At 40.5% G+C, this 14,377-nt stretch overlaps 1 protein-coding gene across 3 annotated transcripts in view; it reads right to left on the bottom strand.

The window, feature by feature from the left end:
• lima1a (LIM domain and actin binding 1a) overlaps positions 1–10,201 on the bottom strand; it is a 29,980-nt gene extending 19,779 nt beyond the window's left edge. The window contains exons 1-3 of one of the 3 annotated variants that reach the window (XM_082518538.1): positions 10,079–10,201; positions 3,082–3,268; positions 849–894 (exon numbers count right to left, since the gene is read on the bottom strand). In XM_082518538.1, the coding sequence (XP_082374664.1) occupies positions 849–894; positions 3,082–3,206 (171 nt within the window). In that variant the 5' untranslated portion in view covers positions 3,207–3,268; positions 10,079–10,201. Of the gene's footprint in view, positions 1–848; positions 895–3,081; positions 3,269–5,646; positions 5,895–10,078 lie in introns of those variants that run through there. The other 2 variants (XM_082518537.1, XM_082518539.1) reach the window with 2 other exon arrangements.
• Positions 10,202–14,377: the final 4,176 nt, after the last annotated feature.

The raw sequence follows: 14,377 nt of genomic DNA, 5'->3' as shown, positions 1-14,377 counted from the left end.
TGTGACGGAGGCTCCTTGTTATCAGTGCAGCAGAACAGCTGATGCCCAAAGCGATAACAGAATAATTTCACTGCTGGAGCTTGCTGCATGCTGGAGATGTTTCCAAGATTATCGTCTCCAAGCAGTTATTTGAGTCTCCGCCAGACTGAGAGCAGTTTAGGGTTTATATTTTAACACTGCATTTGAAAGGCCAAATATTATCCTTTCAACTGCTCTGTTATTAGCTGACAGCTGGAGTTCCCTTAATAAGGCTTTTAATCAGCTTTCAGAATGAGTCACATTACTACAGTCGAGATTTCCACACAGAAACGGAGTAAACAAAGAGCAAGTGAGGTCACTGAACTCCAAATTCTGAGAGAGAACGAGGGTTTGGTCTGTGCATGTCCACATAGTTTTTGGGAAAATGTTAAGAAATGATGCAGCAGAGCATGTGGGTCTACGCAGTAGTTTATACTCGTATGAATATGGGGAATGAGATGCTGCTGATGGGTGAAGTTTTCCCCTCTGTGAATTAAAAATAGAAAGTGTCGAAGCTTTTCAGATTAAAAAATGTGGCACGTTTGGGATACAGGACTCACTGAATGGAGTTCGACTTCTGTGCGTCTGTGTTAACGGCAGCAGCAGCATTAATTAGCAGGTCTAAACATGGCAGCAGGCTGTGTTTTAATGATAGATACTGGTGGTTCTGGTGCAGGGACTACTAGGGTGGAGAGGGTGAAGCACTTTGTTTTTAATTCTGAAATTTAACTTGAGGCCAAGTATTGAGGCCATGATAGAAAACACTTCTTCCACCGCTGGGAAGCAACGAATCGTCACAGACATACAGGAGTGAATTTGAATGTACGCACCGTTTTCTTCTTCTCTATGCTGCCCTCTTCTGCTGCCATCTGGTACCTGTGGAGGACAAAAACTGCTTCAGATAAACAATAACTGAGAGGACGAGGCCCATTGAGGAAGAAGCAGAACCGCTTCCCAGGAAATTCGTTAGAAAAATAAATAAATGTTCCCGCTTCTCTCCAAAAACAATAAATTAGTTAATGTGTTAAAGTAAAACTGTTTGGAAAAACATCATCACGTGTCGTCTTGCAAAAAGTACACAGAGGGAGTGGATTCATTGTTTCAGAGTGAAACAGATTTTATTGGCCAGGTTTTATTTAAGATAAAGTATTTTAATTGATTGAAGATTCATTTCCTGTTTTGTTTCTGAGACCCCGATAACCAGCAGGAATTTACAAGTCTGGATGGCAGCAAAAAGTATGTGACTTGTATACATTAATATAAGCCATCAATTAATAACCCACAACTAATCCTTTCAACAGAGCAAACATCATCACACAATTAGTGAAACTAATCATTTTCATCTTCTCATCATTTGCCCTGTTAAACAAAGGGAATTATGGTCCTTAATCTCTGTCTTATATTAATGTGTCTGCTGCTGAGAGGTTTATAAGTTTTAACAAGTGACTCGTTCTGCTTAATTTCTCATTTCTTGTGTGTGTCAGGAGAAAGTTGATTTGTTGACAAGCAGGCAAGAACAGGGAAAACAGTGGCAGCGGATTTCGCTGAAGTTCAAATAAAACATCAAATATGAATAACTGTGGTATGAAAAATACAAAATTCTCCACAGTCGACACTTTTTATTGTTCAACGCTTCAGATCTTCAGCCTCAGACTGGCTGCACCACACATTTTAGCCCCAAACTGACAACAAACACAGCCAGTTCGTAGCTGAACCACTGCTGTCCTTCACAGGTGTTTCTACCCGGAGACAAAAATCATGTTTGGGACAGTGAGTCCAAATTAAGTTTGGCTCAAAGCCTCTCAGCTGTGCTGAGGAAACATTAACACTAATAAGCCAGATGTGGCTGTTTCTGCACAGAGCCAACAGCAAAAAGAGACATTGTATCTAATCAATGAGGACAACAGCCAGCTTTAAAGACCGACTCTTGAGTCTTGCACTGAATATTTAAGTTTTGTTAACAGAACCTAAAGACTAGATTTTACATTGCTGGTTATGTGGGTTTGTTTGTTTTTTCCACTCCTACTTGGTAAGGAAAAAAAAATGAGACACTGCAAACATTTATGGAGAAATGATAATGCCACCATAGACTTAATTTGGATGACATTCTTCATTTCCAGCTGCCAAGATAATATGATAGCTCATGTAATATGAACTTTTGCTTTCAAATCGAGGCAGGTGGTCGGACTTATTCCCAAGTGGGTCTCCTCCGCCTGCTGCAGAGCAGATTTCAGGTTTCATTTACCTGCCAACCCCTGATTATGTTCATTTTTTGTCGTCATGGCTCTTGCAAATAGTGAAGTTCATTCGCATGAAGATTGTCAACAACTTGTAAATGCACTCACTTCCTTATCTGATCTGTGTCTACAGTGTCTTCTTTTTCTTTTGACCCACTGCACACACAAAGGGCAGCTCTAACCAAAAGCTTCTCCCATTTCAGCTGATCAGCAGTTTTCTTCATGTAAATTTACACCAGCAGCATGATGGAAAACCATCTCAGGAGGTTGTCGTAAAGAGTGACCCTGCAAGGTCTCCTGTCTTTAGATGTGAGAGGGCTGCAGAGTTCAATGGCTTAAAAGTTTGTTTTTGTGCATAGTAAGGATAAGTGTTAAATACACAATTAATGTTAATCAGGAAGAAAAACACAAAAACCTGCATATTCCCCACCAACTGACAGACTACTACTATCACCTAGTGGTCAAGTTGATCAACTACCGTGCATTGTCTCATTTTCCAAGTTAGTCACTTGATATGCGGTAAAGGGGGATGCCCTGAATGGTGAGGGGCCTCCATAAAGAATCAGATCCCGTTTTACTCTGTAAAGTCTGAAAACCAGACAGGATGAGTGAAACTGGAGCAATTCGTAAAAGGTCGACAATGTGATAGTCACATCTTTCAAGAAAACGGGAAACTGAGAAAAGCTGAATGGCAAGAAAACGTTGAGAGGAAACCTATGACCTAATTTGTGCTCATGACGAGAGCAGAAAACTCTGAAGTGTAAAAAGTCAAGACAGATCTGCTGAGTGGCTGCTGGTAAATTATTAAACTTAAGGTTGGACTTACTTGGAGAAGCGCTCTGCGATGGCGGTGTTTTTACCCCGGGCAGAGACGATTGACAGCTCTTTGGCGGTGACCCTGAGCGACTGGGATGCCCACTGCCTGCGGCTGAACGGTGCAACGGAGGCCATGTTTGCTGTAGGTCTGAGTGATCGGTCTGCCTGTCAGCTTTCCAGGAACACAAGTCGTACCTCTGAGAGGAGGGGACACAAATAGAAGGAGCACCTTCAGCCAATTAAACACTGAGCTAAGGCAAACGAGCGCGTCGTCTGGTGCCAGCTTTGCTTCCTTTCGCCACTCTAAATCAAGCTCAGAGGAACACCCTTCCTGTGCATTCAAATTTTTATGACACTCATCTCATGGTGCTAAAAACAGTCTGGGTCTGAGCATTTAAATACAGGCTTTTATATCAAGGGAAGCAGTTTGTTCATGTGTAAAACTTCACACAGAATCAATACATTTTGTCACACTGCACAGCTGGTCCATGTTACCACTGCAGCACGGAGCGGCCTCTGCATCTGAGTCAGAAAGTCAATAGACCGCGTCACACAGCCATTGACCATCTGTTCCCTGCTCTGACTGAACGCCAGGGGCGACTACCAGCAGACAAAAAACAACCGATACGCCTGCAATACAAAAAAACCCTCTTGTACACACTCTCCCTTTCACAGGAAACACAGACACACACGTCTATACCTGCTTGCCTCTTCTGCAACATCACAGCCTGAAGGCCGTGGGCATGTGACTGCATGCAGCCGTAACGGCACCTCACCGCTAATAACAGTCATCCGAGAGAGCTATCCATGCTCTGGATGAATGAAAGAATGAGACTGGTGACGCAGCCCCCTTGGGGGTCTCTACATCACTCAACAGGTGGACTATAGTGGGATGTTGCCACATTAGGAAAGGTTTGTGCATTACTGCAACACTGTTGAGTGTAACTGGAACTGTTAAGCAACACCCAAAGAAACCTGGGATTTGTATATAAACACTAAGGGACACTAGGCTCAACTCACTATAAAAGAAATTAGAGGTAAATGGTACCACCTTTACAGACAGACACAAACAACCTGCCCGAAACCACATTATGAACCAGTATAAATACATAAATTCACGAGATGTTCATACCAAATTTGTTTTACAAGTTCCAAGTGAAAGAAAACTGAAGGCCTTTTTCAGTTGTAGACGCATTTATATAAGTGAAGACAGGAGTTAGTGCGACTCCATCACTGTCCTCCTGCTGCTACAACTGGTGCAGGTGCTCCAAGATGCAACAATGGGATGTGGGTAATTATCATTTTCATTCCCAAATCAGCTTAGACTTAAAAACCTGTCGGAATTCAGCAGTGACTGCTTGGGTCATGCCTGGCCCATCCCATAATACTGATACAGCGTGCATCGTTTCCAATCATCCAAAAACCCATTCAGGTTCAAACCATCAAACTTGTGACATCATTACCAAAACATGAGTCACCTGTTGCTTCTTATTTAGAATCACTTGTTTCATTTCCCCAGTCATTATAAACTAAGAACTTTCCTACATTTAATGATTCAATGATTCAGATCTTATGCTAATATTAACAAATAATTAGATTAATAATTAAACCAAAATTAAAAAAAAATGTCACATAAATGAAATGAACAAATGTAGGGCAGCTTAAATATGGCAAAAACCCACCAATCACATTGATTTTGGTCAATATTAAAATAACAGTAATGAAAAAAAAAAAAAAAAAAAAAAAAAGGAGCTTTATTAAACTGACAAAAGAAAAAAAAAATATTGATGATTAAGTGAATTTCCAGTAACTTTGATTATAATTCTCTGATCTAACCATGACACAGTCTGGTGTGAGGCGATTTAGACTTCTGAATGAATACACTGAAACAATTCCACAGCACTACATTAAAAAGTCAGAAAAGTGAGGGCGACTATCAACCTGATTTAATTCAATTTTATTTATACAGCACTAAATCACAACAACAGTCACCTCAAGGTGCTTTATACTGTAATGTAGACCCAACAATAACAGGGTCGACCTTATTATGATGTCTTTAAATGTCATGTTTCGCCCAGCAGTGACTCGAAAACTCAAAGACACCCAACAAAACAGTCCAAAAGCAGCATCCCGCCACCCTACTGAGGTGATAACAGTCAAATGTTAAACCACTGGATTTAGTCTAGCCTGATGCTGCAGTCACGTCATGTGATCACAGCGCTCCCTGCTAAAATACAAATGAGGGGCGATAGCGACTCCAGAGCGTTTCAGGTCACCACTGCTGCTGCCAGATGACAAACAAAGCAGCTTGTAAAACAGAGGCGGCCCATGCAAAGCTGAACTTTAGCAATAAAAACAGTTGAGAACAAAAAAAAGAACAGAGTTAAACTGAGGTGAAAATAAGAGGGGGGCCAGATGTCTGACCTTAAACTTCACAAGTACAAAGACCACAGTGATGCTCGCCTTTAAATTTGATACAGAAAGTTGACACAGTTTAATCTGCCATTTTCCTTCCTAATCACTGAAATTGTAGAAAACTTCAGAACAAAAAAAGTTTTAAAATAAAACCACCAACCTGTGACTGTCTGCGTTTTGACTCAGCTGTTTCAGAAGCCCACTGCTTGAAAATTTCCTTCTCTTTTCACTTCCCAGCTGCTTTCATTCGTGCTTTTGAAAAGAAAGGGAAGTAGGAGGAGACTAACCACTCCTATTTAACTCCTCTCAGCCAATAAGAAGCAAGATTCACTTCCACCTGGCAGGTATGAGCTTCCCCTCCCCTGCTGATCAACAGCACTGTGTCAATGGCAGTATAAAGCAAACTGAAGGTATGTGAAACCAGCAAGGCTGTGGGTCGAACGACAAGGCAGACAAGCTAGAGGGAGGAGGGGGAGGAGGAGGGGGGGGATTCCCACACTGGATTCCTGGAATCTGAGTGACTCCTGGCTGCCCACTTTCTCACAAGGTCAAGACATTAGAGGATGTGACTCATTCACATTACTCGCTGACTTCACCGAGGAGGAAAAGGAGTATGGAATGAAAAAAAGGAAGAGATGCATCAAAATAATAAAACGAAAAGGAGAAAGAAAAACAAACTAACATGAGTAGAAATGTTGTTTGGGAAGAAAACGATCTGCGTCTGCATCCAGCTGTCAGTCCAAGCAGCAACACCAATAACAAATAACTAAAGCTTGAACACAAACAGGAGCTGTGCACAGAGCAGCAGTGAGGCTGGAAAAGGCAGAAGACGCCTTTAATCTTCCTTCTGTAGATCTGGAGGTTTTAACACAGCAGTCTGTGGAAGCTGACTCACTTCTGCAGCCAGCCTCTGGTGGCCGTTTGAGGAACTGCAATTTCGGGTCTAGAGGATGGTTTAAAGAACTTTAGATTCAGGGAGTCTGAATGAGTGAAGACTTTGGGCTCTTCATCTTCCTCTACATGGTTTTTTGAATATTTTAGGGTTTTGGTAATACTAAGGGAGACTGTTGCCATTGGTGATTGCAACTGCTTTTTTTGCAGCAGGGGTTAATTTTTTGACACACTTGGTGTATATTGGAACCATTACTGGACGACCATTTTCATTATGGATTAATCTGCAATTGTAAACCAATTTATAATCTGTTTCTTCTCTAAAGTTTACAACAAAAAGTTCATCGAGACTTATTTTTGTCTGAGCATTGATCAATAAACAAAGATTGTCACGTTACTTTACATTTCCACTGAATTCATGACATCCTTTAAACGAATGTTTTCCAGCTTTGTTTGAAAAACGTGATTAGGAGACCTATTAGGGAGTAGAACATTACACAGAGGCCCTCTGGGATGATTAAACTTCATCCTCGTGGTGTCCCTAAAGACTTCCAGCTCCATCAGTGTCACTTCCTAACAGTGGGGCTAATCCCAAACACATGACGGATGTGGGTCTGACTTTGTCTTACCTTAGAAATTCCCAACAACTCCTGCATGTACGATTCTAGAGAAATTCAAAAGGTTACAAAGCTACTTTGATTTTCACCTGCTGAGACAGAAAACAATAGAATAATAATGACTTTAACATGCACGCAAACTTTCATTTTCAATTCACAGCACTAACAATGAAACAAGAAGATAAGGAAGTTATTTCAGGGAAGTCTCACTTCAACAAAATCCGTTTAGAACAATTGATCGCTGTCAGTTTTCCTATTTTACCTCTAAATAAACTCCAGCCTGCAGGCGAATGAAGGCCCTCAAGTGTATTCAATCATTTACCACTTTTAATTTTCTTCACCAGGAAGCTCAGAGCAGAGCCACAGATCCATTTCTCTCCAGCTTGTTCTACTTACAGTAACTCACTAAACTTTCCCAACACTGACAAACACAGCTGCTGTGAAGAAATGAAACCTCACTAATGGTATAAAACTGTAAACATGCACACACACACAAAATCACAACTGCAAAGCAACCACAACACAGAAATGATGCATAAGTTGGGTATTTAAATTGCTACTCTGTCCTCAAAACGTTGAGGAGCCCTGCTCTTGGTAAATGTGGGCTAAAAAGAAAAGCATTTAGTCTTTATTATTACTAACACATGCCCATGCAACTGGTGTTTGTGCTGCTGGCAAACTGGTAATTAAAAATTAACCCATTTTTATGGCTTCCCTGCAATGCTGTATTCGGTTATCAAGTTGCCTAGATACTTCTTTACATCACATTATACGGACAAGAAACTGGAAAGACGAAAGGACTAGAAGACCTGGCGGTAGAATGAGGAAGCGCAGGTACTTATTCAAAGAAAGAGGTCAGCAAAGAAAATGTGGGAAAGGCCGGGAGATGAAAGCTTTAGACAGAAGTAGCTGAAGCTGAGCTAACAACAAAAATAAAATTACATCAAAGCACTTTTTAAAAACTTCCAAAACGTCCATACGGGAAAGAACACGTGGCTCACCTGCAGTGAGGTTACTAAGCCTGAATCATTGCAGACTTTGTTAAGTCACTCCCACTCGATGTTGTAAACTTGGAAGGGTCATGCAAACAAAGAGTGACAGTCTTTGGGATCTTACCACAAAAACCACACACCTCATCGTAAACTGATGTTTTCTTCCATCCCAGCGTCAATGCAAAACATTGAAGAGTCATGAAAAAACATTGCACTTTTTGCATCACAACATATCTCTCCAACCTCTAAATGTAGACTTTTTCATCATTTAACAGTGAAAATTATGAACTTTGTGTACATGGGTATGATGCAGTACATATGGGAGCAGACAGAAGAAATATCTCGTCCAGGTGAGGAAAAAAAAAAAAGTGAAAAATTCATGCCCAAACACAAATCGTTGTAGTGAAAGTGCACTGTTTCTCCTGGCTAATACCAGAAAATTTTGACAAGTTTTTCCACAATAAAAGATTTTGTAAGACTAATGCGACACAAAATTACGTAAAGACATTGTTCTTAAAACTCTGAATCATTTGCCAGACAAGACAAGAGATCCAAAGACAACATCATGGACCGTATTGCCATTTCTGATAAAATGCCTCTCTAATTATCAACAGCAGACCCACAGAGCAGATTTAAGTCTGTCTGTGCTCAGTAACGCTCGATACCTTTACCTCACTGAGCACAGACGCAATCACAGAAATGTCACAGTGTCAGCAGACACACACTCCTCTTCAGATATGAAACCATCGCACAGATCAGCGTCTGTGTTGTGACTCAGCGTGTCATTAGGAAAGAGAAAAGATGACTGCCGTCTTTTATTAATCAGAAACCAGTTTAAACGCGTCACAAGACACAGACGTCCTCCCAGATGAGGATCCTGTCTGATCCAGCTTCAGTTTGTCATTTATCCTGATGATCTGATCATCGATGAGTCTCCTGTCACTACTGCTTTATTCAGATTGCTGCATTCAGGGAGGAAGAAACCTCCCCTTCCCATCATGTTATAATATCTACAGCCTCAATAGGACTTAGCAGGGCAATTTTTCCCCACAGGGTCACATGAGAAACTGGGACTGCTGTGAAGTCTGCACCAGTACCCTGAACTCAATTCTGCTCAGTGTTGATTTTATTTCTTTACAAAAGGTTGCTGGTGCAGCCCTCCCCACAGTCGAGTAGAAGTTACACATTAAAACAACCTTTTTCATGACATGAGAAAAACCATAAACAGCAGCCTGATGTTTCACTGGCTCTGGAGGAACTTTGTAGAGACTGAAAATATCCTTTTATGCAATTTATGCCGAGAAATCAAACCAAACTGACAGCGCTTTGTAATTGCGCCACATTCGAGCTAACTGAAATATTTTCCACATGTTCGCTTCAGTTTATTATTCCAAAAAAAAAAAAACTGTGTTCTTTATCACATTGATCATTGTTTTATAGTCCAAACATTAGGAAACATCTTTACAAAACCCTGTTTGGGTGCAATCAGATTGTCACAAAATCTTATGTTAATATCAATTTCATATGATACAAATCTGTTTCCATAGATTTGTTTATTCTGTTTTTATTTTATCACCTCTGAAATAATGTTTTGTGTTGCTATCGCTCTTTTGAGTTTATTAATTTTTAACTGGACAGGTGAAGCTGATTTAAGACAATTTGACATGAAAAGGAGGACACACAATTTTAAAAATCCTGAATGTGTGTTTTTATCTCATTATCATCATTAACTGATAGTTATCATTAAGAATACAGAAGCTAGAATATTTTTAAATTCCACTGTCACGTGTCCTGGTGTCACGAGGAGCTATGGATATGGTTCACATCCAGCAGATAATATCTAGAACCACATAAGCCAATCTCCTGGTCGACCCGACCTAACATTTCCCACAACACCAGCTGGTTAGCTTAGGTAAGACAGGTTGTCTTCCCAGGACCTTGAAACAGGTACAGCTCAGGTGAAAACTGACTCACAGGTCTGTCTGGACATGAAGCAGCTCGGTGTTTCAGTCCTGTTTACGCACGTTTCCTGCTGACTCATTTGCTTCGTCTGCACTATTTTTTTTTTCTCTTTGTAATTTCTCACACTCACCTGAGATTCTACGGGAACTCTTTTCAGGAACTCACTCTCACCTGAGCCTCAGGGACCGCTCACATTTCACAAAAGGCGCAACAAAGCTTCAATTAACCCAGTTTTCATCCGCGCTAATTGGCTGAATAGTATCGTTCCGCCAGACAGCGGACTGATATCTGGATCAAGCTGTTCTGAGGTTATAATAATAATAATAATACAAGTTATTACCAGAAAGATAAATAAATAAATATACAATATAGCAAGAAAAATAAGAACACAGTCAGTAGCTGTAATACTTTTAGAAGATAAATTAAGTCACAACACCTCTCTTAATGTAAAGACAATATTAACATAACTTGTTAATACCTCAAATGAGCAGCAGACTTGAACAAAGGCGCCTTCTTCTTTTTCTTTTTCTTTCTTTGTTTACCTTGTTCACTACCTGAAGTGTCGTTTGTGTGATTCTTTTCAAAATAAAGTTCTCTTTTTAATCATCACAACACGAAACTTATAGTTTAGCCCAGCAGGTGGCAGTAATGTTAATTATTTATGCAATGTTCCTACTTCGCCACTAGATGGCACACGAAAACCACTATTACACACTTCGAGCTATTTCCACCTTAGACCATGAATGGCCTGCATGGCTGTGTCATTCCACATATCTGGCAACCTACCTACATACTTATATAAGTGTGACTTCAGAAGCTCTACTGTCCGCGGCTATTTTTAGTCTGTTTGTTCTGGTACATTCACACATTGAGCATTCACAGTGACACAGGTATGCAGGAACACTTTCAAATGAACAGACAAGCAGACCGTCCAACAGTTTCTGGCCAATTATAAATGGAAAGCCAACTATTTTTAATCAGAAAGTTTTACTACTAATCTCCACACGATGCAATAAAAACAATCAGCACAATTAGCTGCAAATAAGTTAAGAACCAGATCAAATGGGTCTTTTAGGGACTCTTTGTGTTCTATTTGTGTTGGAAGGAGACGTGTGGGGTTCTCAGTGAACTGTGAGAGGATGTCAACAAACAAACAACACTATGTCAAAAAAACTTAAAATAAACTAAGTTGGATATAAGGATCTTTCTCTCTAACGCTAAAGAGGTTGAGTTTGTGCCTGAAGAGCCCTACTTCAGCTCATGGCTCTCACTTGGCCACTTTGAATGGTGTCAGCAACACCTTGGCCTTTCTTCATGTGAAAAACTGATCAGGAATGTTAATGAAGACTTGCTATTCTTTGATAAAGAATAGACTTCCTGTAGCTACTTTGGCACTTAAACCACATCTGAAGCCTGAGTACAACTCCTGGAGCCGTTTCTCAGAAGGCTTGAATCAATGTGTGCTTTTGCTAATGAAGTAATTTCTAGAGGCGGTGTCCTACCACCTGTTGTGCCTGATCCTTTGATCCCATCATCCCTTTATTTTCATCATCCCCCTCCCTTCCTCCCTACCCGTTTAAATGCCATAGTCAGTACGGTGTGGCTCACCTTTCCCTGTCTGGCACCCTGGTAGGAATGAGGACAGCAGGATGATGAATCTATGATGTGACAAAAACACTGGGTAAATACATCCCAGTCACAATGTTAATGAGTACGGGTAAACAAACCCCTTCAGAGTGGACATATTAGACAAAGGATGTTTAATATGGAGCTGCCAGGCAGGAGGAAAAGAGGAAAACCACAGAGAAGATTTATGGATGTAGTGAAGGAGGAGAGGCAGAGGTCCACAGAAAATGAGCAGCAAACAATGGATAGGTGATGTTGCTGTGTCACACTTAATCTTTAGCTGATATCGCTTTAAAATGACATCTCTGAAACAAGGATGTCTCATTTTATTAAACATTCAAGTACAGAACAGTGTTTCCATCACAAGAAACGAAGGACAGACATCCAGCCCCCATCAACATGTGAATGAGGAAGAAAAGAAAGCTGAGTCATTTGTCGCTGATGACCTCGTCGGCGGGGGTTGGGTTGTAGCTCCACCTTGGCTGTGATTGGAGGGAATCATGGGTGGAATCTACATATGGCTTTAATTTAAAGTTTTGGTGTTCGCCTTTGTTCCAGGGTGCAGAGGCTGTGGCTAGCATGTACAGAAAGTCAGTGTGTTGCATGATTTGATTCACAGCAGCCTGCGATGGATTCCTGACTGTGGGCTGTGCTGCAAAGTGTCCTTGGCAGCGTCTCGACATTGGGTTTGGATTAGGTTTTATTTGTTTTTCGCTCATTTGTTGAGATGAAATGACCACACACTTGCCCTTGTTAGATACTTTCTTCTTGTTAAACGTTTACCTTTAGCCTCCCCATTAGTCTGGACACTGTATGTGGCAGACACGTGGCTCACCTTGTGTGTTTTGACCTCTTTCTGAACCCATTTTTAGTTGTTTAGCTTAGTTTTATATCTTATTATTTATTTAATGAATCACAACTCCTCTTGTAAACATCAGATATTGTAAGATAAGGTTTAAAAGCCTCTGTTGCTTCAGCTACCTCTTTAGCTGCAGAGCACTTAGAGTTACCAGCTGTTGCATGTGAATGTGTAGCACCCATGTGGTGTTCATATTTGGGTGTCAGCCAGTGTCGAGGGTCTGGTGTTTTTTGTTTTTTTTAATCAATGAAGCCAAAAAATGTATTTGGAAATCTTTAGCAGATGTTTATCCCAATTCCAAGAACTACTGACGCCATATATGGTTCATATTTGACATTTACTGGTATTACAGCCTATTTATGAACAAAAGCATTTTTTGTTTCGTTTTTTTTTCTCATAAAATAAGAAAAAAAGAAGAAAAAAAGTCATAAAAACACTAAAACAAGGAAGCTAAGTTTCTGATCACTACTGATCCTTACTTCTTCATCCTTAGTGTATAGTTCATCTCTTTCTTTTCTTCTTCTGACTGGATTTAAGGTAGAATTTAGATCCAGGAACATCTCCAGGGATTTTCCAGATGACTGTTCAGTTTCACCATTTGTTGACATCCATATTTGTCCCATTGCTGGCTGCTGATGTGTCTTTGAAGCTGACTAATGGCAAGTCTTATCCTCGCCTTCAAATTCACTGTAGCCTCTGAACTGCTGTTGTTAGGCCGCATACTGAAGATTGCAGTAGCCTCAGTCTGAGTTTGCTCCACATCATCTCTTCCTGTCTGCATGGTCCAGTAAGGACAAAAGTCCTCATGTTCTCAAATCTCTTCTTCATCTCTTGAATCTTGTCTCTAATTTAAAATAACTGAGGTTCTCTGAGCAGCGAATCTAACAGACAAAGCTATGTTCTAGTTGCAGCTGGGATATAGCTGCAAATAGACAAGAGGAAAAATGTTTGGGAATGTGGAAGGACGCGGATGTGAGAGCGTCAAATGTACCATTCTTACACGTATAGGGTAGTGTTATAGCATGCAGGCAATAATAATAATAATAACAATAATGAGGCACACAAATTAAACAAAACAAAACATGAAGGAATATCATCTGTGGATGAAGCTCTGTTCAGCAGGATTTCACTCAAAGTAATAAAAACAAACACAAAAACGTCATTTTGGTGAAAACATTTCTGAAGCGAATAAGAAAGTTACATTTGGACCTGCTGCTTGACATTTGGCGGTGTGTGTGTGTGTGTGTGTGTGTGTGTGTGTGTGTGTGCGTGCGCGCGCGCGCGCTATCCGTGACGTAAATACAGCTGATGTAAATGAATTGTTGACACTGGCATCCACACAGCAGGGGGCGCTGTAAAAAGGAGCTTAGCAGTGACCTTGAACAGAAAAGCGACGGTCGTCCTGATTAAGATTAAACACGTTATGGAAGTAAATCTCTGAGCGCCTCATCCAAGGATGGATGCAGCGCCATTCAGGAGAAATGTCATTTTGCTAGTTTGTCAAACAGCCTTTGATTCCAGGGCTGAGGTCCAGCAGAGCGCACAGAGACTCTCCAACTTCACAACCCTCCTCTGTTTTTAAATATTTACCATTTCCTCCTAATTTTCGTTTTGCCTTTGTTAGTTGTTCTTTGTGGTTTGGTAAAAGCTTCCGCAATTTGAGGCTTCTAGAAAATTATATCAAATTGCTCCATATCGTTAAATGTCTTTAAATGATTATTACCAGACGGTTTCCTGTGCACAATTAATTTGGATAAAAAGATGGTAGTAATAGTCACCAAAGCAGAATTTTGAACCTTAACCGTTTTATTTTCTCATTTCTAAAAATAGTAATTTATTCAATACAATTCAGCGGGCTGTGCACTGAAGTTAGAGGATAGAAATAAAGTATCTATCATATCGCACTAGTATTGGTCTGATACGAATACCAATGCTGTTCAATAT

This window comes from Aulonocara stuartgranti, assembly GCF_965226115.1.
Source record: "Aulonocara stuartgranti genome assembly, chromosome: 20".
Lineage (NCBI taxonomy): Eukaryota > Metazoa > Chordata > Actinopteri > Cichliformes > Cichlidae > Aulonocara > Aulonocara stuartgranti.
Note: the sequence above shows the minus strand (reverse complement) of the source record. Positions and strands in the feature narration are given on the sequence as shown.